This window comes from Halichoerus grypus, chromosome 6, assembly GCF_964656455.1.
Source record: "Halichoerus grypus chromosome 6, mHalGry1.hap1.1, whole genome shotgun sequence".
NCBI lineage: Eukaryota > Metazoa > Chordata > Mammalia > Carnivora > Phocidae > Halichoerus > Halichoerus grypus.
In genome coordinates, this window is record NC_135717.1 from 4,475,798 (window position 1) to 4,495,776 (window position 19,979).

At 54.9% G+C, this 19,979-nt stretch overlaps 1 protein-coding gene across 3 annotated transcripts; it reads right to left on the minus strand.

Annotated features, from left to right (window-relative positions):
• Positions 1 to 99: 99 nt before the first annotated feature.
• ZNF853 (zinc finger protein 853) lies at positions 100 to 9,603 on the minus strand. 3 transcript variants are annotated; one of them, XM_078074293.1, is made up of 4 exons: positions 9,391 to 9,603; positions 8,228 to 8,422; positions 7,363 to 7,480; positions 100 to 4,732 (listed from the first exon to the last, which is right to left on the minus strand). In XM_078074293.1, the coding sequence occupies exons 2-4, from the start codon at positions 8,237 to 8,239 to the stop codon at positions 1,473 to 1,475; spliced, it is 3,390 nt and encodes a 1,129-aa protein (XP_077930419.1). In that variant the 5' UTR covers positions 8,240 to 8,422; positions 9,391 to 9,603; the 3' UTR covers positions 100 to 1,472. The 3 variants fall into 3 exon arrangements, with proteins under 3 accessions (XP_077930419.1, XP_077930418.1, XP_077930420.1); XM_078074292.1 differs by lacking the exon at positions 9,391 to 9,603 and having other exon boundaries at positions 8,228 to 8,738; XM_078074294.1 differs by lacking the exon at positions 9,391 to 9,603 and having other exon boundaries at positions 7,363 to 7,485; positions 8,228 to 8,738.
• Positions 9,604 to 19,979: the final 10,376 nt, after the last annotated feature.

Genomic DNA, 19,979 nt, shown 5'->3' on the forward strand with positions numbered 1-19,979 from the left:
GTCCCTCGCTCTAGAGCGACCAGGAAAATATTCTGCCGAAATGAAACTGGTGGCAAGACACAAAATCCAGCCGTGAAAACACAAAGACAAGACAACGTATTTCTTCATTTAAATTTATTTTTCAATTTTTGTTTCTCACTTAACCAACACATTTGTAAAATGCCGCAGGCTGTGTTAGTAAAGGAGAAGCAGGGAGCGAAGAGAGGGGCAGCATCGAAGCAGCCGCACGTGGGAAGTCAAGAGCAGGAAGCAAGCACTTGGGGCAGAAGGGGCGGGCAGCCTCCTCCACTGTCCTGCTTTCCCACAGGCATTAACATTGCCGATGCTCGGACAGACCCCCAGACAATTCTGTAAACGTTGTAAAAAGCATTTCTGTTGCCTCTAACCTTTGTCCCCCAATTTCTCCCTCTGACCCCACCAGTGATGAGGCCGGATCTGCTCAGGCCAGCGCCCTGCATAGCCCGGCCCAGGAGAACCCTTGCCCCTGGGTCTCAAGGCCCCAACCCCATAGCCTTAGTCCCTGGACAAGCAAAAGAGAAGCCCAGAGATGGCAGATCCCAGGGAGGTCTGGGCGGGCTGAGCTCAGAGCTCCTTCCCCAAGGGGAACACTCCACTGGACTGTGGAGAGCATTCTCGAATGCCCTCTGCTTCAGCCGCAGGCTCCTGCTCAAGAGGACACTGCCAGGCCACCGTGGGCGCGGGACCTTGGCAGCAAAGAGGGCGAGAGCCTGCCTCCCACACTCGCTGGAACCCTGGGATCCCCAGGGGGGAAGGTTTACCTTCGACCCAGGGAAGGGCTTCCTGGCATTTGTGCATTGACCCAGGGGACACTCTGACCCTGTGCTTATGAACACAAACATTTTAATCAGGATGATATCCACCCTGAGGCATTTTCATTCTAGAAAGTACTTTCAAGGCAAATGCCATTGAGGACAATTTAACGCCTTGATCGGTTTTCTACAAAGTGCAGATACATTTCCTTTTTTCCCCCATTTTTTTTTCCTTGAAGAAATTTTCACCAGGACCAAATCCTATCCATGTGCGTTTTACCACATATATTTGATTCCCTGGTTAGTGTGCGATGCATGTCTGATGTCACCAACTGTCACACGTGTCACCGGCAGTTTTCTCCTGTGGCTCTCACTTCTCCCAAGTCCAGTTTTCCGGGGGAAGGGCTTTAGCAGGCTCCTCACGGATCGGCACCCGGGAACAAAGCGGTGCGGCGCGCTGTTCGTGGGGATGCGCAGCACCCGGGCTGCGTGGCCCCGGCGGCCTTCCTCTCCTTCCTCTCTTTCCTGTCGTGGCGCGACGAGCGCTTCCGAGGCTCCGTGTGCGAACGGGGCCTCCCCTCCGCTAAGCAAGGACAGCGCCGGCAGCCCGGCCCCGCGGCCACGGAACAGGGCGGGAGGAGCCCGCGCCCTCCGCGGCCCCAGCCTCCCCTCCGTGCCCGCCGGTCCCGGTCCCGGTCCCGGTCAGGGCGCCTGCTCGGAGCGCGGTGGGCCGCCGGTGGGCGCGCGCGTGCCGCGGAGCAGGCCCAGGCCTCGCGAGCGGCCGGCGCCGTGCAGCTGGCGCTCGTGGCGGCGGATCTGCACCTTGTGGCGGAAGCGCTCGCCGCAGTCCTCGCACACGTACGGCCGCTCGCCCGAGTGCGTGCGCCGGTGGCGCAGGAGGTTGGACGAGACGCTGAAGCGCTTGCCGCAGTCGGCGCAGGCGTAGGGCCGCTCGCCGGTGTGCGTGCGCTGGTGCTGCACGAGCGCCGAGCTCTCGCTGAAGCGCTTGGCGCAGTAGGAGCAGGCGTAGGGCTTCTCGCCCGTGTGGATGCGCTGGTGCGTCACCAGGTTGGAGTGCTGCGAGAAGCCCTTGCCGCACTCGCCGCAGCGGTGCGGCCGCTCGCCCGTGTGCGTGGCCTGGTGCCGCACCAGGTCCGTGCTGCGGCTGAAGCCCTTGCCGCACTCGCCGCAGATGGTCGGCCGGTCCCGCGCGCGCCGCCGCCGCCGCTGCCTGGCCGGAGTGAGCGCCGCGCTGCCCGCGGGGCCCGGGATGGCCACCACCGCGGGCGCCGCCACGGCCGGCAACACCATGAGCTCCTGCAGCACCACGTAGCCCGGGGGGGCCACCACGACCGCGGCTGGAGCGCCCGGGGCCGGAGGCCCGCCGCCCGCTGCGGCGGGCACCAGCTCCAGCTGCAGCTCCGGCTGCACGGGGGTCAGCTCCAGCTGCACCTCCTGCTGCTGGGCTCCCAGATCCACCGGGGTCAGCTCCAGCTGCACCTCCTGCTGCTGCTCCAGCTGCTGCTGCTGCTGCTCCAGCTGCTGCTCCAGCTGCTGCAGCTGCTCCTGCAGTTTGAGCTGCAGCTGCCGCTGTTCCTGTTGTCTCTCCAGCTCCTGCTGCCGCTCTAGCTCCTGCCGCTGCTGCTCCAGTTCCTGCTCCGTCCCCAGGTCCACCGGCATGAGCTCCAGCTCCACCTCTTCCTCCTCCTCTGGCTCCAGTGGACGGGGCTGCTGCTGCTCTTGCAACTGTTCTTGCTGCTGCAGCTGCTGCTGCTGTAACTGTTGCTGGTGCAGCAGCTGCTGCTGCAGCTGCTGCTGCTGTAACTGTTCCTGCCGCTGCTGCTGTAACAGTTCCTGCTGCTGCTGCAGCTGCTGCTGCTGTAACTGTTCCTCCTGCTTCTGCTGTTCCTGCTGCAGCTGCTGCAACTGGTCCTGCTGATGTTGCTGCTGCTGTAACTGTTGCTGCTGCTGCATCTGTAACTGTTCCTGCTCTTGCTGCTGTAACTGCTGCTGCTGCTGTAACTGTTGCTGCTGCTGCTGCTGTAACTGTTGCTGCTGTTGCTGCTGTAACTGTTCCTCCTCCTCCTCCTGCTGCTGCTGCTGCTGCTGTAACTGGTCCTGCTGTAGGTGCTGCTGCTGTAACTGTTCCTCCTGCTTCTGCTGCTGTAACTGGTCCTGCTGCAGGTGCTGCAGCTGCTGTGACTGTTCCTGCTGCAGGTGCTGCAGCTGCTGTGACTGGTCCTGCTGCAGGTGCTGCTGCTGCTGCTGTAACTGTTCCTGCTGCAGGTGCTGCTGCTGCTGCTGTAACTGGTCCTGCTGTAGGTGCTGCTGCTGTAACTGTTCCTCCTGCTTCTGCTGCTGTAACTGGTCCTGCTGCAGGTGCTGCAGCTGCTGTGACTGTTCCTGCTGCAGGTGCTGCAGCTGCTGTGACTGGTCCTGCTGCAGGTGCTGCTGCTGCTGCTGTAACTGTTCCTGCTGCAGGTGCTGCTGCTGCTGCTGTAACTGGTCCTGCCGCAGGTGCTGCAGCTGCTGTGACTGTTCCTGCTGCAGGTCCTGCTGCTGCTGTAACTGGTCCTGCCGCAGGTGCTGCTGCTGCTGCTGCTGTGACTGTTCCTGCTGCAGGTGCTGCTGCTGCTGTAACAGTTCCTGCTGCAGGTCCTGCTGCTTCTGCTGCTGTAACTGGTCCTGCTGCAGGTGCTGCAGCTGCTGTGACTGTTCCTGCTGCAGGTGCTGCTGCTGCAGCTGCTGTGACTGTTCCTGCCGCAGGTGCTGCTGCTGCTGCTGTAACTGGTCCTGCTGCAGGTCCTGCTGCTGCTTCTGTAACTGGTCCTGCTGCAGGTGCTGCTGCTGCTGTGACTGTTCCTGCTGCAGGTGCTGCTGCTGTGACTGTTCCTGCTGCAGGTCCTGCTGCTGCTGTGACTGTTCCTGCTGCAGGTGCTGCAGCTGCTGTAACTGTTCCTGCTGCAGGTGCTGCTGCAGGTGCTGTAACTGTTCCTGCTGCAGGTGCTGCAGCTGCTGTGACTGGTCCTGCTGCAGGTGCTGCTGCTGCTGTAACTGGTCCTGCTGCAGGTGCTGCTGCTGCTGCTGCTGTGACTGGTCCTGCCGCAGGTGCTGCAGCTGCTGTGACTGGTCCTGCCGCAGGTGCTGCTGCTGCTGTGACTGGTCCTGCTGCAGATGCTGCAGCTGCTGTAACTGTTCCTGCTGCAGGTCCTGCTGCTGCTGCAGCTGCTGTAACTGTTCCTGCTGCAGGTCCTGCTGCTGCTGTGACTGGTCCTGCTGCAGGTGCTGCAGCTGCTGTAACTGTTCCTGCTGCAGGTGCTGCTGCTGCTGTAACTGTTCCTGTTGCATGTGCTGCAGCTGCTGTGACTGTTCCTGCTGCAGGTGCTGCTGCTGCTGCTGTAACTGTTCCTGTTGCATGTGCTGCAGCTGCTGTGACTGTTCCTGCTGCAGGTCCTGCTGCTGCTGCAGCTGCTGTAACTGTTCCTGTCGCAGGTGCTGCTGCTGCTGCTGTAACTGTTCCTGCTGCAGGTCCTGCTGCTGCTGCTGTAACTGCTCCTGCTCTTGTAACAGTTTCTGCTGTTGCTGCCACAGTTGTTGCTCCTGCACTTGCTGCTCCTGTGTTTGTTCCTGCCGTTGCATCAGCTGCAGCTGTGGTCTCAGCTGCCCAGGGGGCACAGGTTGGGGTGTTCCCTGCAGGTCCTTGTTTTGTTGAGGCAGCTGGCCTTGCCCATCTTGCTGCTGCAATTCTAGCTGCTGTCCTGACGGCTGGCTTTGTGTTTGCTGCTCTGGCTGCAGCTCTCGTTGCCATTCTGACTGTTGCAGTTGCAACTCCTGCTGTCCGGGCTGTGCTTCCTCAGCGAGTTCCCCGGCCCCCATCGGGGCTGAGCTTGTTGGCCGTGGTGGGCTGCCATTCTTCTCCTGAGCCTCTTCTTCCTCTTGATTCTCACCCCCACCGCTGCCACCTGTAGTGGAAATGGCAGGAAGCCAGGAGAGAAAGATCTACAGGCAGCTCTCGGGGTCAGACCCCCAGGACCTCCCCGTTTACCCTGCCCCATGGACAGCCACTCTAGGACGCACTGTTGAGCTCTCAGCAGGGACCCAAAAGCACTGGGTCAATTGGCCATGGCAGCGTGGCAGAAACTGAAATGCCCAGAGGTGTGGGGCTGGCTTAGAAATGTGCCGAAGGACTGCGGGTCGCGTCACTCTGGACCCTGACTCTCTGACCTCTCCTCTGGGCCTTCCTCCACACAGCCTCCATGCTTAGATCTTGGCAGTGACAAGAGTCTGGGTGTCTGGGGCCCCCCCAACACCATTCCCCGAGAAGTCTCTGGGGCTTAATTACCATCCAGTGGGAATCAGCGAACAAGCCACTCGGACAGCTAAGCCACAAGCCCACGCTGAACTCTGACCTCAGTTAGGGTCTTGCCTTAAATAAGTGAGAACTTGCCTTCTCTGTAAATAATAAAGAATCTCTGTAAAGCTGCCTGGAAGTATTACCACAGGTGGTTTCTAAAAGTCCCTGAAGTGTCAGAGAGAGCACGAGGTTTCCAGCGGGAAGTCCTCAGGTCAGGCCCTAACTACCACTCCTCCTACAGCCTCAGAGGCCTCCCTGTCAGTAACAGCCTCAGGATACCCACACTTCCAGCTTCCTGGGTGAAGCCTCTAGAACCAGGCGGGTGCTTGACAAACCCCCTCTCCCTGTGGGTTAGGAAATTAGTTTGCAAACTGACGAACAGTTTGGAAATACCGAGGACACAACTAGTCCCGTGTGAAACAGCCTCGAGATGGGACATGCTTGAGATTGTTAGTCTGGAACAGAAAGGACTAACTCCACAGGCCCACATGGCGACCGGCCAGTTATGTGACCTCTGGGAACCTGAGTCTCCCTGTCTGCAAAAGGAGATCGACCCTCCTCGGGGACCCAGCGAGAATTCGAGGGGCACGGGTGCGGCTCAGCGCTGTGCAGGTGCTCAGTAACCCCTGCCACCTACGTGTCACCCCGTTGTCACGTGTCACTCTGCACAATAGCCATGTGTCCTTTCTCGTTTCGAGCATTTATACTGTGTTCCTAGAAAGTCCAAAGAGGCTTGCTCCATTCCCAAGTCTGATTTCAACATTTATTTTTCCTACTGCCCCATATTTTTTTCTTTTTTAAGATTTTATTTATTTATCAGAGAGAGAGAGAGAGAGAGCACAAGCAGGGGGAGCAGCAGGCAGAGGGAGAGGCAGGCTCCCTGTGGAGCAAGGAGCCTGATGCGGACTCGATCCCAGGACCCCGGGATCATGACCTGAGCCGAAGGCAGACGCTTAACCGACTGAGCCACCCAGGCGTCCCCCGCCTCATATTTTCAATTTTATAATGGAAAGCAGGGGTTTTATTTATAAAATTTTGCTTTCTGGCCACTTTTCCAGGAGTATATTGATCTAATAAAACCAAGGGATATCTCCATGTAAATAATTTCCTTTTAGAAAACTATTCCTAATAATGTTTGCTTAGGTTAAAGGACAGGTATTTTTCACATACACACACTAGCCAGGAGTAGGCGCATGGTGAGCAAAGATAGCCATGCAAACCTGTCCTCTGTCCCCCAAGCAGGTCTGAGCCACTCCAGCCTCCCGCCACCTCTGAGAGCAGCAGGGACACATCGCGCCTCTGTTTGAGTCCTCACATTTCTAGCCCAGCATTTGGCCGTGTGGCCAGTCCCGGCTTCTTGCAGCCACGTCAGCATTTTTAACAATGATGTTTTAGTAAACATTAAGTTCACCTGATGTGTATACCCTTGCAAGACTTTTCTCGGTCAAATATTTGAGCCGGAAGACCCCTCATTTCCTCCACACATCCCCACCCAACCCCTCCAATTTCGTTGGTTCTTTTCACGCTGTTCAACCTTGAGCCAGCCCTCACTTAGTGCCCTCAAAGGACAGAGAGGGAAACTGGCTCCCAGGAGCATGACCACCATAGAAAGTTGGCCCAGAGTGGGTGCCAGAGGGAGAAGGCATCTTGGAAGGTTCTACAGGCCACATTTGGCTCTGGGCAAAAGGGGAGAAAGATGGATGGAAGCAGAGGTCAGGAAAAGCGGACAAGGTCAGAGAAGGCCACAGGAAAAAGAGAAGCCAGGGGGCCAATGCCTGGGGCACAAGGGAGAGAGCCCCTGATTTCAATCTGAGAACTTGAGTCTGGAGCCCGGGACAGGTAGGAGGGCAGTGGAGACTACATGACCACTGAGGACACAGCAGCAGCTCCCAGCCAGCACACATCCGGGGTCCAGGGCATGGGCTGAGAATGTCTGCACTGTCAGGAGCCTGTCACCAGCAAAACCACAGCCTGACGGAGCCGCCTCAGAAAATCCTGAGGCCAACCTGCCAGTGTTACTGCAGGCAGCTCAAGTCAGCTGGCGTGAGAGGTTGCAGCCTGCCCTCCCCACCTGGAAACCACCAAGTGAGCGCCCTTGCAGACAGCAGGCTGCCCCGCACCCTACAGCCCCCCCTCTCTCGGCCACAGCAGGCCTGGGGCCCTGTCAAAAGGTCCTCCCAGGGGCTGAGGACTATCTCCTGCTCTAGGTCAGAGCCACACCCCTCACAAGCCCCTCACCTGAGAGGGTGCCAGGCCCTGGGCCCCCATCTTCAAGACACCGAAGCTCCAGCACGAAGGTCTCAGTGGCTGCCCCCAGCTCCATCCTAGCGTTCAGACCAAGATCCCGGGGGGGCAGCTGTGCTGAGAGGAATGAGGAAGCTGTTCAGGTGGGCAGGAGTGCTGTGAGCCCCCAGCCCCGTGGCACTGACTGCCAGAGAGCCCTCCATCTCCACCCAGGCTGGAAAGGAGGACGGTGCAATCCATAGCTGGGGAAGGGAGGCGCAGGGCTGCCTGGAGGCTCAGCTCCCAGGGCCCATTCATCCCCCCCTCCGCTCCCCCCCAGGGGCAGACCTTCCTGTCCCAACTTTGCAGGGCCCATGCTCAGCCCCAGGCTTAGGGGCTGCTGGTACATCTGCTCCTCACTGAGAGCCGACTGTGGGAACCGGCTTTCACTAGGGAGCTGGAGTCCCACAAGGGACATTTGAGGAAGTTTGCAGAAAAAGAGAGACACCTCACATTCCACCGCCCCCTTCAAAGCACTGACAAGTGTGTTCACCTCCCTGGTTTCTTGCCTCCCAGAGCGCTGTTGGGGTTCACCCAGCCTTCCAAGGCCACAAGCAGGCCACAGGTTCCAGATGCCACCTCAGCTCCCTAGGAAGGCAGGTTTCCAGAGCACAACCCATGGAATCAGCTCTGGCCCAGGGGCTCCTGAAGTCTGGAAGGTTCCCCACCTCTCTCCTGCATCCACTCCGGCCCCTGCAGAGGTATCCCCACATCCAGTCCTGCCTCCCCTCCGAGCAGGATAACTCCAACTCCCCTTTGCAGAATCCAGTCCAGAAGCCCTCCGGAGAGCGCCCCCCGCCCACCTCCCCGCTGGGCCCACCTGGTGCAGCATTTCCTGCTCTTCGCAGCGGCCTCGGCGCCAGGGGAGGTGTGGTCAGCAGCGGCGGGAGCGTGCAGGCCGCTAGCTCCTTCCTGAGGCGCCTCCATCCAGAAAGAGCCGGGGAGGCGCTGGGCCACAGGGGGCCTTTCTGGGCACCGCGGCGGGCCTGTCGCTGTCAGGGCCGTCGAGGTCGCCCTGGGCCAAAAAAGGGGCAGAACGGAGTTCGCGAGCAGAAGTTGGTGTCGGCGGCCAGGGGAGGGGGGGGTAGGGGGCTGGGGGCCGGCCGGGGCGGGGGTCCGGCCCCAGGTCCCCGGGGGGGGAGAGGGAGGGGGCCGCCCGGGTCCGGCCGGGGTCCGCCGGCGGCCACAGGTGCCCGGAGCCGGCGGGCGGGGGGCGGCCCGCGCCGGGGTCCCGTTGGCTCGCCCGCCCGCCCGAGCGTGTGTCCGGCCGGCAGCGGGCAGCGGGCCGGGGGCGGGGGCGGCGGGGCCGGCACAGGAAGTCCCCCCGGCATCCGCATCCTGTCCCCCGCCCGCCACCCGCGCGCCCCGCGCCCCGGCCCCCGCGCCGCCGCCGCCGCCGCTCTAGGCCGCCGCGAGCTCGGTGGGCTTAACCCTTCCCCGCCCGGCCGCTCACCCGCGGGTGGCGACTGTCGCTGCCCCGGGGGGGCGGCGGGCGAGGCTCCGGGCCCGGGCCCTGCCACCCCCCGGGGGGCCGGTGCAGCCTCGCGGCGCCCCTGGCCCGGGTCCAAGCTGTGGCTCATTAGCACTCCACTGGAGGACACTCACCTAAAGAGGGGGCCCCAATCCGCCCCCCAGCGGACCCAAGAGGGGCTGCTGCCTCCGCCCGTCGAACCCCTCCTCCTGGAGCCTCGGATGGTGAAGGCAGGGCTGGGGGGGGGCGGGGCGCGGAGTTTGTGCGCCTTTGGACAGTGGGCTGGGACCCCAAAGGACCAGATGGGGCCGTGGGAGCCACCCTCGTTAACTAAAGGGTTAGCCCGGCTCGCCTCCTCTACGCACAAGGCCTGCGGTCAGGTCCCCCCTCTGTCGCCCCCAACCTCTGCCCTCCCCAGGTCCCCACCCCAGGAGCCATGTGCAGAGGCGTCCCTGGACAGGCCAAGCTGACCCCTGCCTGGGTCAGGGGTCTCCTCCTCAGGGAGGCCTTACCTGACCATCTTGATATCCCATCACTTTGCTGCACTGTCTGAACCTGGAGAGTTCACATTAAAATCGGGATACTCCAATTCTCTTGAAAAATCCCAAGATCTGGCCTTAGAGAGCTGTTCCTGGGCTAGAGTATGGGAATGCCTCACTGGAGGTGGGCACAGCCCTCATGTGGTCACAGTCCTCTTCCCTCCTTACTGTCTCCATCCTGGCCTGGCCGCCCCGCCTTGTTCCATTTTTGGATGCTTCCTGGCCCCACAGGCTGTGGAGTTTAGGACTTCTCCTCTAGCCCTCTGAAAAGCTTGCGCTCTGGCTGGCAGCTTCACCCCCAGACTGGAAGCTCCAGGCGGCCGAGGACTGCCCCTGCCTCTGCCTCATCAGGGGAACCAGCGCAGCAAGAGCCTAGCTCTGGAGGCAGAAAAATCTGGATTCACAACGGCCTCTTCCAGTTGGGTAATGAGGCAAATTATTCCCTTGCATCTGTGGAATAGGGACAGCACTCTGCTAGCCAGGAGTTTAAGGAAAAGCGAGCATCTCCCCTCTGGCCAGCTAGGTGTGCACCTTCCCTCCCCCCGGAGGGCTGGGAACAGAGCTATCTCTGCCTGGTCCTTCCTCCAGGGAGACCTCATGCCCAGAGGATCCAGAGGATCCACTCACTCCTTGAATCTTTAACCTCTCTCTCTGCTGGCTTCTTTCCAAGAGCATTTGCTCATTCTCCCGGCTCTCCCATCTTAAAAACATGCAACCTCTTCTCTCTCCTGCCCTCGGTGGCCAAACTGCCTAGGAAGATGCCCCATAGCAGTTCTGTCCATATCTCCATCTACCTGTCCCTCCCCCTTCTCCAACTTGGCCTCGGTCCCATCACTCCACCCAGACAGTTCCCTCCAATGTCACCAGTGACCTCCATGTCACTCAGTCTCATGCTATTCCACCTCTAGGCAGCTTTGGACAGTTCTCCGGTGGCTGATGAGAGGGACCACCCTTGGTTCCCCCTTCCTCTCGGTCTGACTCCTTAGCAGGTACGTTGCTCACCTTTACATCATCAAAACCTGCATAAGGTGTCTTCCCAATCAACAGTTCTATCCTGGAGAGTATTTCTCCTGTCCATGACCATGACTGAGCACCTCACAAACAACAGCCACCCTTTTCCTCCTCTTTCTCCCTTTAATTTTTTTTTTTTTTTTAAGAAAGTGAGAGCAAGCAGAGGGAGTGGGGAGGGGCAGAGGGAGAGGGAGAGAGAAAATCCCAAGCAGGCTCCATGCCCAGTGTGGAGCCTGACATGGGACTTAATATCATGACCCTAAGATCGTGACCTGAGCTGCAATCAAGAGTCGGACACTCAACTAACTGAGCCACCCAGGAGCCCCTCTCCCTTTAATTTTTTGTCCAGGCAATACATATACTGAATTGAATAAGTCAAATTGTTCTACGAGGCTTTAGCAACAACAAAAATCTCTCCTGGCTTCTGAGTCCCGTCCCGTTTCTTCTGATATTTTTTTTGCCATGTTTCTAAATAATATGCTTATAATGCTATTACTTGGTTTTTCCATTTTACGTAGTATCTATGGACATCCCACTCTGGAAGATGCAGATTTAACTCTTTAAGCCACACATACACGTTTTCTTCCTCCCTATAATAATTTGTCTGGTCTTTATCCAGTTTTCTGGGATAGAGCCCTTGCAATTTCTCCAGTGATAGGAATGTCTTTGTTATTCGGGGGGCAAGGGGGCTGGATTAGCTCCAGGATGGGGGCTGGTGATACTAGAAAGACCAACCATATGATTACAGGGTTGGGGCTCTGAGCCGGGTGATATCAACCCAACCTCTGGGGCTAGAGATTGAGGTCAGTCACATGGCCAATGATTCAATCGATCATCCCTACGCAATGAAACACCAATGAAAACTATGGGCACCATGATTCAGGTGAGCTTCCTGGTTGGTGATAGATTCTCCATGTCCAGAAAGAGGACATAGAAGCTCTACATTCAGGACTCTTCCTAGACCTTGGATCTCTTCAGGGACCATGGCTGGTCCTGCTTTGTATCCCTTGTAGTAAAACTACTCGTAAGTATAGCACTTTCTTGAATTCTGTGAGTTGATCTAGTTAATGATCCGGCCTGAGTAGGTCAAAGGAATCCCTGAATTTGTAGCCCGTTGGTCAGAAGTGCCGGGGGCCTGGAGACTCCCAAACTTGCAGATGGTGTCTATGTGGGGGCAGTCTTCCTGGGCGTGATGCCCTTATCTTGTGGAGTCTGTACCAACTCTGATGGTCAGCTGCAAAAGTCCAGGACGGGACCACACCTCTCCACAGTTTCATCACAGTCAGTGGTAAATCCACATGTACTGTTCCCACGAGTACATCTCTGTAAATATTTTTCCCCGCTGAGCCCAGTAAAAGGATTTGTATTAGTTCCCTTCTTGTACAACTCTTAGTTCTTCCTAGAATTAATCTCTCCTCCTCTCTTTTTTTTTTTTCTTTTTAAAATTTGCTTTGATTCAGTCTTAGAATCTCCTGAAAAGTCTTTCCGCATCCTCCTTTGGCTCTCTAAATGCCTGTGAACCCAAATTTCCACCTGGTCAAACACATCAGAAAACCTATTTGTTTCATTTTGTTTCCAGACATCCCTTCTGGAGCCTCCTTCCTTTGGACCCAAATTGGGCAGTTGGCCCTCTGGAGTGCTCTGTCAGCCTGGAACTCTGGTGTCATCATCTGGGACTCTGTGTCTCTTACTCTCTCTCTCTCTTGCATCAATCTGTTTCCTCACACGGCATCTCTCTCCTTTGGAAGTCCTAATAGAGACACTTAGTGCTCACCAAATATTCCAAGTCTTCTCCTATATTTCCAAGTCTTATATGCAGTTCAACTGGGATTAAATGATTAATTTGGCCAAGGGACTATGACAGGAAGTGACCTGGGCTATGTTTAAGCCAAAGTACTTAGGAGCTGGTGGGCCACCTCCATTTCACGTCTCCCCTGCCGCGTGGCATTGGAGGTGATGTGTTCCTGATGGTGCAACCCTGAGCTGTCCCTCCAGTCAGGAAAATACCAGAACTCGTAAGTAATTAAGCAGAACATTTAATACAGGAAAATGGTCACAAACACGTTAAAGGGGCTGGAGCATGACACAGGGATGATGGGACTACCTAGGTTAGGACCTCTAGGGCCAGAGGGGCAAGAGGGCAAGAGGGGAAAATGGTATTATAGACACAATTGCTGCATCAACGAGGCTGGGGTCGGCATTGTGCGAACTGGGCCGTGTAAGCAAGAAACAACCAGCCCAGACTCTCCAGCCAGCGACGGCTCCACCAGAAACAGGGAAGGTCTTTGCTTGCATCTTGACTTCTGATCCCTCCTTGGTGCTTTCCATTAGCAGAATCTAGCCAGAGGCCAGCTGGTAAGGGAGCCCAGGGAAATGTCATTTCCCATCTTCCAGCCTCGAGCATTGGAGCATATGGAAGGATGGGGATTGAGTCAAAAAGCAACAGGCAAAGAGCTTGCACATCTGGTGAGGGTAGAGCAAGCCTCCTGCCAGACCAGGTTGGAAATGCAGACATTTCTGAGCTAAGGCAGGGATGGGGATGCTGTGCGGCTAGCGTTGATCATCCTGACCTTCATTCCGGGGAGCACATTCTTTAGTGGTCTTCCTGAGAAAGAGCATACGGCAAGAAAAATTTGGGGAGTCCTCACATCTAAAAAGTTTTTATTTGGGGTGCCTGGGTGGCTCAGTTGGTTGAGCATCTGCCTTCAGCTCAGGTCATGATTCCAGGGTCCTGGGATCGAGCCCCGCATTCGGCTCCCTGCTCAGCAGGGAGTCTGCTTCTCCCTCTCCCTCTGCACGTCCCCCTGCTTGTGCTCTCTCACTCTCAAGTGAATAAATAAAATCTTTAAAAAAAATTAAAAGTTTTTATTCTTACATGTGACTGAACATGGATTCTAGAATGGCAATGCCTTCTCCTCAGATTTTAAAGACACCCTCTCATTGTCTTTTGGCCTCCAGTGTGGCTATCCAGGATGTCCCGTGACATTTTGATAGGGATCCTTTCTGTGTGGCTGGTATTCTGCCTCTGGAAGATTGTAAATCTTTTTTTTTTAACCTGGATTCTGAAGGTCCATGATGACAGGCACTCAGGTAGACACCTGAGTCAGGAGACTCATGCTTTTCTGTTCGAGAAATGAATTTGACTTATTTATTTCATAGTGTCCCCTTCCATTTTCTCTTTTTTGCTTTTCTAGAATTTTGAGTTTTCGGATGTTGGACCTTCTGTTCCAATCCTCTAATGTTCATTGTACTTTCTCTTTCATTTTCATCACTTAATCTCTTAGTTACATTTTCCTTTTTTTTAAAAAAGATGTTATTTATTTATTTATTTATTTATTTATTTATTTATTTATTTATGTAAGAGAGAGAGAAAGAGCGAGGAGAGGAGCAGAGAGAGAGGGACAAGCTGACTCCGCACTGAGCAAGGAGCCCGTCCGACATGGGGTTAAGTCCCACGACCCTGAGATCATATCCTGAGCAGAAATCGAGAGTCTGACGCCCAATTGATGGAGCCGCCAGGCGCCCCTTTTGGTTACGCTTTCTAGAAGAGTTTCTCATCACTGTCCTCTAACCCTTCTGCTTTTTTTTTTTTTTTTAAAGATTTTTATTTATTTATTTGACAGAGAGAGACACAGCGAGAGCAGGAACACAAGCAGGGAGAGTGGGAGAGGGAGAAGCAGGCTTCCCGCTGAGCAGGGAGCCAGATGCGGGGCTCGATCCCAGGACCCTGAGATCATGACCTGAGCCGAAGGCAGACGCTTAACGACTGAGCCACCCAGGCGCCCCCTAACCCTTCTGCTTTTATTTCTGCAAGCCTGTCTTTAATTTCCAGAGCTTTCTTTTTTCTTTTTTTTTTTTTTTAAAGATTTTATTTATTTATTTGAGAGAGAGAATGAGAGAGAGCACATGAGAGGGGGGAGGGTCAGAGGGAGAAGCAGACTCCCCGCCCAGCAGGGAGCCCGACGTGGGACTCGATCCCTGGACTCCAGGATCATGACCTGAGCCGAAGGCAGTCGCTTAACCAACTGAGCCACCCAGGCGCCCTTTCCAGAGCTTTCTTATTCTCAGACTCGGTTTTTCTCTTACACGTTCTCCTGCTGCCCGATCGCAATATTTGCTCCTGTCTCCCCGAAGACAGTAAACTTTGTTCCTGCTTCCTCTGTCATCATTGTTTGCTCTAGTTAATTTTTTTTTTTTTAAGTGTTTGCTTCATTTCTCCTGTTGGAGGATTTCCTAAGATGCCAGGTGGTGCTGGGCTGTTTGATGACGTGTGTAGAGTAAGTCGCTCTGCAAGCAAGAGAGGGACTCCGCCATGGGGAGGGGTGTCCTCCAACATCTGGTAGTATTTTCTCTCGGGCCACTCAGTTTCTCTTGAAAGGACTCATCTGATCTCCTGCCTGGGGAAGTAACTTGGCCCTGAGCATTCTAGGAGCCACATGGGGTGTAAAAAAAGACTGGGAAAGGAGGTCTCATGTTTTGGAAAGCAGATTTCACTAAACCCCCATGGTTTCAAGAAGAACTCTTCCTGCCTCTGATTCTGCCCAGTGTTCCCAAAGTCAGAGCCTGTTTGATACCATGCTTCTGCCAGAGTAGATGGGAAGTGGGAAGGGAGGTATGGGGACTCACTGGCCCTTTGGGATACTTTGTAGCAGTCTTTGTTTTCAGCCATACTTGGGGGGAATCGGGTTGTTTCTTGCTGGCTTCCCCCTCTGACAGCTTAGCTTTCAACTTTCTCTACTCTGCTAAGTCAGATCCACTAATTCATCTGTGTTCCAGTTTCTAAAATCATGTGCGGGACGCCTGAGTGGCTCAGTCGGTTAAGCGTCTGCCTTCGGCTCAGGTCATGATCCCAGGGTCCTGGGATTGAGTCCCACATCGGGCTCTTTGCTCAGCAAGGAGCCTGCTTCTCCCTCTGCCTGCCTCTGTCTCTCTCTCTCTCTCTGATAAATAAATTAAAAAATCTTAAAAATATATATATATATATATAAAAAATAAATAAAATAAAATCATGTGCTTTTGATTTTTCCTCACTGAGAGAGACAGACAAAAGACAGCGAGCAAAAGAGACAGAGAGAAGGGGAGACAGAGAGGAACAGACAGTGGGCCGGGAGCGGGGGCCCCACTGGGGAGAGGAGTGTGACAGACTTGTGCCCAGATGGTGGCCCCTGGGGCTGCAGGAAGTTTATCTTTCCGCTGGGGATGATGGCGGAGGCTTGGAATATGATCCTGGGAAGAATGACAGGCTGGGGAGCAGCACTGATGGCTTGGAATGCGTCTAAAGCATGCACAGTGGTGACCTGGGGGGCAAAGGTGGGGCCTTGCTTCCTCAGGTCAAACCCCCTGTGTTCCCTCTCAGAGCACCAGGAACCCGTGGCCCTTGCCTGATTCCGATTTTACCACCCGATTGGGGTCTGCCTCGCTCCCAAGACTGCCAGCTCCAAGGACAAGGAGTTGGCTGAGGTTGGTCACCCTTGTTTCCCGAGCATGTACCACAGTAGACACTCCATAAGTATTTGTTGAATGAATTAATACAATAATCAGACTGGGGGTGCTTTTTACACCCACTAATATTGCAACGACAACTCAGGATAATAATCCAATCTTCACCTCTGGTCTACAGGGATGGAGCATCTGACCCGAGACGGGCAGATCATTCTCTCCCTCGCCCGGGGGTCTGGAGCAGGGGCTCACTGGAACCAAAGGTGATGGGGTGGAAGGCGCCCACGGAGGTGCCTTAGAGAGAGAGTCCCCTGAGTCCCCATTGCCGCGAATCCCGGAGCCCCGGCCCCCACCCTTCCCGTGACGCGCCCTTGCATGCTTCCACAAAAACCCTTCTTCCTGCCTAATTCACTCAAGGTTGGTCTCTGCAAACAGAGAACCCTCACAAGTGCAGAAATTGGTACTAGAAGTGGCATTTAGGCCCAGATGCCCTAGAAAAATGTGGGATTTGAAAGCGGCTATTGGGCCAAGATGAGGACAAGGCAAGGAGAGTCCCCCATGTGTTCAGGATGGGGCAGCGTGTTCTGTTAAAACAACTCACCCGGGTGCCAGTGAGGGCTGCCTGAGACCACAGGTGCTCCGACATCGAGGCCCTGGACGATCACCTGAAGGGAACAGGGATGCCAGGACCACAGCGTCGGATGGGTCCATTCATTCCCTTCCAGTAAGATCTCCGCGTTCCTTTGCAGGTTGAACCAGGGGCCTTGGTCGGACTGCTCTGAGAGCATCTCAAAGCACTGGCAGCCACGGGCCAAGACCGGGGTCACCAGAAGGGAGCTCCACTTGGACTCTGAGTTTCCTGGTGTTGCCGCGACAACGGACCACACCCTGGGTGGACACCGTGGAAATGAGTGTCGGAAAGTTCTGGAGGCCAGCAGTCTGAGATCAGGGTGTTGGAGGGGTTGATTCCTTCTGGGGCTGTGAGGGAGGGTCTGTTCCTTGTCTCACTCCCAGCTTCTGGTGTTCTCGTCAGTCTGTGGTGTTCCTTGGCTTGTAGAAGCATCACCCCGATCTCTGCCTTCATCTTCACTCGGTGTTCCCCCTGTGTGTGCGTGTCCAAATTCCCCCTCTTTATAAGGACACCTGTCCTATTGGATTCGGGCCCACCCTAATGACCTCATTTTAACCAGTGACATCTGCAATGACCCTATTTCCAAACAATGTCCTGAGGGGCTAGAACTTCAGTAACTTGAATGGTGGGCGGGACCGTAGGAGCGGAAGGAACCACGAGGAAGCTCATCCACAGGGAGCACAATGTGGCTTCTTGGGTCAGGCTGAGTGGGAGGATTAAGTGTGGATGGGAATCTGTATTTTTGGGCCGGCTTGCCCCCAGGGCAAGGTGCAGCATTTTCCAGGGGAGCCGATGCCCACTTGAACCAAATATAGCTCTGTGCCTAGGGGCACTGTCCTTGGCCTGGACTGAGGATGGAATAGAGAGACTGTGGGGCTGGAACACATTCTGTCCCTGCCCCAGTTCCCCCCTCTACTACCTCTCCCAAAGAGGCTCAGGGGACTTCCCCCTTGATTTGAGAAATGGGCTAGTGATAGAAACACCAGGATCATTAGAAAAGCACTTTATCAGCCGGGCATGGTGCCTCCAGGCCATCAAAATGAACTTCCTAGTCTGAGTAGGGATGGAAGGACCTTCTACAGGCCGACACCAGAAGGCAGCACTAGATTTCCAGAAGCAAAGTGGGGATGCTTCGTACGTTAGGTATTGTATGGGTGGCGTGGAAATCAGGTCTCGAGCATTGGTCTGATGCTCAAATCAGTGGGCAGCCCAGAAAGAAAATACCTATGTGTGGAAGCGGACCTTTCTGGGTCTGGAGAACAGCAGCTTGAGCCAGGCCTCCATGCTGGCTGCCATGGCCTGCCGCCCGGGGCCTGGACCTGAGCCTTGCATTTGGCACCGAGGACAGAGGACACAGCCTAGGTAGGCCTGGTGGCAGAGAAAGGCTCTGTTGCAGGTTTGGTCTGCTAGGATGCTGACTCTAGGATGCTAGCCTGCCAGAGCCTCATTACAAAGGGTTGGCCACTGGATGGGAGAAGGGCAGGAAGCAGGACCAGGAAGAGGAGACTCCGGACTGTGGTGTGGTCTCAGCAAAGGCCCCAGGCAACCCAGTGGGGATCTCTGAAGCCAAGAGGGTTTTCAGAGTCGTCCCAAGCTGGGGGCATGAGAGCCAGGACTTTGTAAACCTGCATCAATCATTACATAAGGGCGCCCCTGGGGCAGGGATGTGACCTGGGGTGGGGATGTGACCTGGGGCAAGGTGTTGCTCTTTAGCAAATGCAAGTCTGAAGATGGCCAGCAGATAGGGGCTGTCTGGCAACAACGCACTTGGCAGCTCAGGGAGACACATCCTTAAACCCTGAACGGGGGAGGAGAATCTGGATGGTGCATCTTGGCATCCACTACGGGCTCTTGTCATCCCATCCCCAGCCTGGGGTTCCCCACCCAGGCCCTAGGTCAAGGCCACTAGAGAGAGGACTCAGGACTCAGCAGTTAATCAATCCACACCAAGCTGGGTCATCAAGGCAACAAGCAATCAGGGTCCTATTGGGACCCCAAGAGTGGCCCGGCCTGCAGAACCCACTGGCTAAGGCCAATGTACAATTATGTCCCCCAAAATGAAATTAATTAGCAATCAACCTAGGTTTTATAAGATCGTATTACTAGAAAAACCCTAAGCCTGGTGCATAAGGATCTGGAATTAGTTCTCTGCCTCTCAGATAATCCCCAGGCCTGAGGAAGAAGGAAATGGCATCTGTGGGAAAGGTTTCTAAGGAGATAAAAGGGGACTCATCTCCTTCATCTGCTGATTACCACTGGAAAACTGGAAAAACCCAAAAAGTAATGACCTAAAGGCTGTGAAAAGTAAATAGTAGCAGGGAGATTGGGAAAGTCAAAAGGTGAAGAGAAACCAGTATGGCAGAGGTGGTTTCCTGTTTATCTCCTTTATCTACTGGCCTTGGGCTGAGGCCAGCTGAATTAGGGACTTGCATAGCAGGTGGAGACAGTAAAACCTTCAAGAGAAACTAGTGTTTATGGCCAGAAGACCCGGACAGTGGCCCCTGTGAGCAGGAGAGGGGGTGGAGAACCTCCCCATTCTTCTTCTTCTCCCCAGTCCTACCCTGAGCCCAGGGCCATTTAAGGAACCTCATTGTCATGGTGGGGGTGGTGGGGGGCCTGGGCACCTAACATCCTGAGAGATGGTGACCCACATTTCTGGACAGAGGAGTGAGGATAAAGGGTCCCTGCTGTGTGAAGAATGAGGGGATCCCTGTCATTTGCTACCCTCTGTCTTTTCTCTCATTACTTCACCCCAGAGGAAGCCCAATCACACAGAACTGTGCCTACAGCAGGGGCAGGGGTTGGGGGGGGGGAGAAGGGGGCTGACATTCCTAGAGAATCTCATCTTCCTGGTCAGAGGAATCTGGAAAAGGGAACCTGGGAGTCAGGGAGTGTGGAGGAAATTCTGGAGAGGAGGAAGCTTGAGAATGGGTTCCCCAGCTTCTACATATCAACTAATACCCAATGCAACAATGCATTCACGGGGCACACACAGATGTGTAGCCAAGTCTTTGAAAACTGAACTGACATGGGAACCGCTGAACACAGAAGGAGAGAGAGAATCTGTGGTCTTAACCAGCTTGACCACCTGCTTTGAACAAACAAACAAAAAAGCAATATTCCAACATTCTCCAGAGAATGTAACAGGACCCAGAGTCTCAAAAACAAAAGAAACAAAGCAGTATTGCAAATGTATAGCATACAATCCAAAAATACTCAACATACCGAGAACCAGGAAAATATGGCCAATTCATGAGGGAAGACACAATCAGATGTTGAAATTATCGAAGACTCTATGGCAATTATCATAACTATCCTCCATGAGGTAAAGGTAAACATGTTTGAAATGAATGGAACTTGTTTTCAGCAGATAAATATAAACTGTATAAAAAAGACTTTAGAACTTCAAAAAAACAAACAAAAAAACCCCACAAAAAAAAACCAAACCGAAATAAACAAACAAACAAAACAAACAAAACAA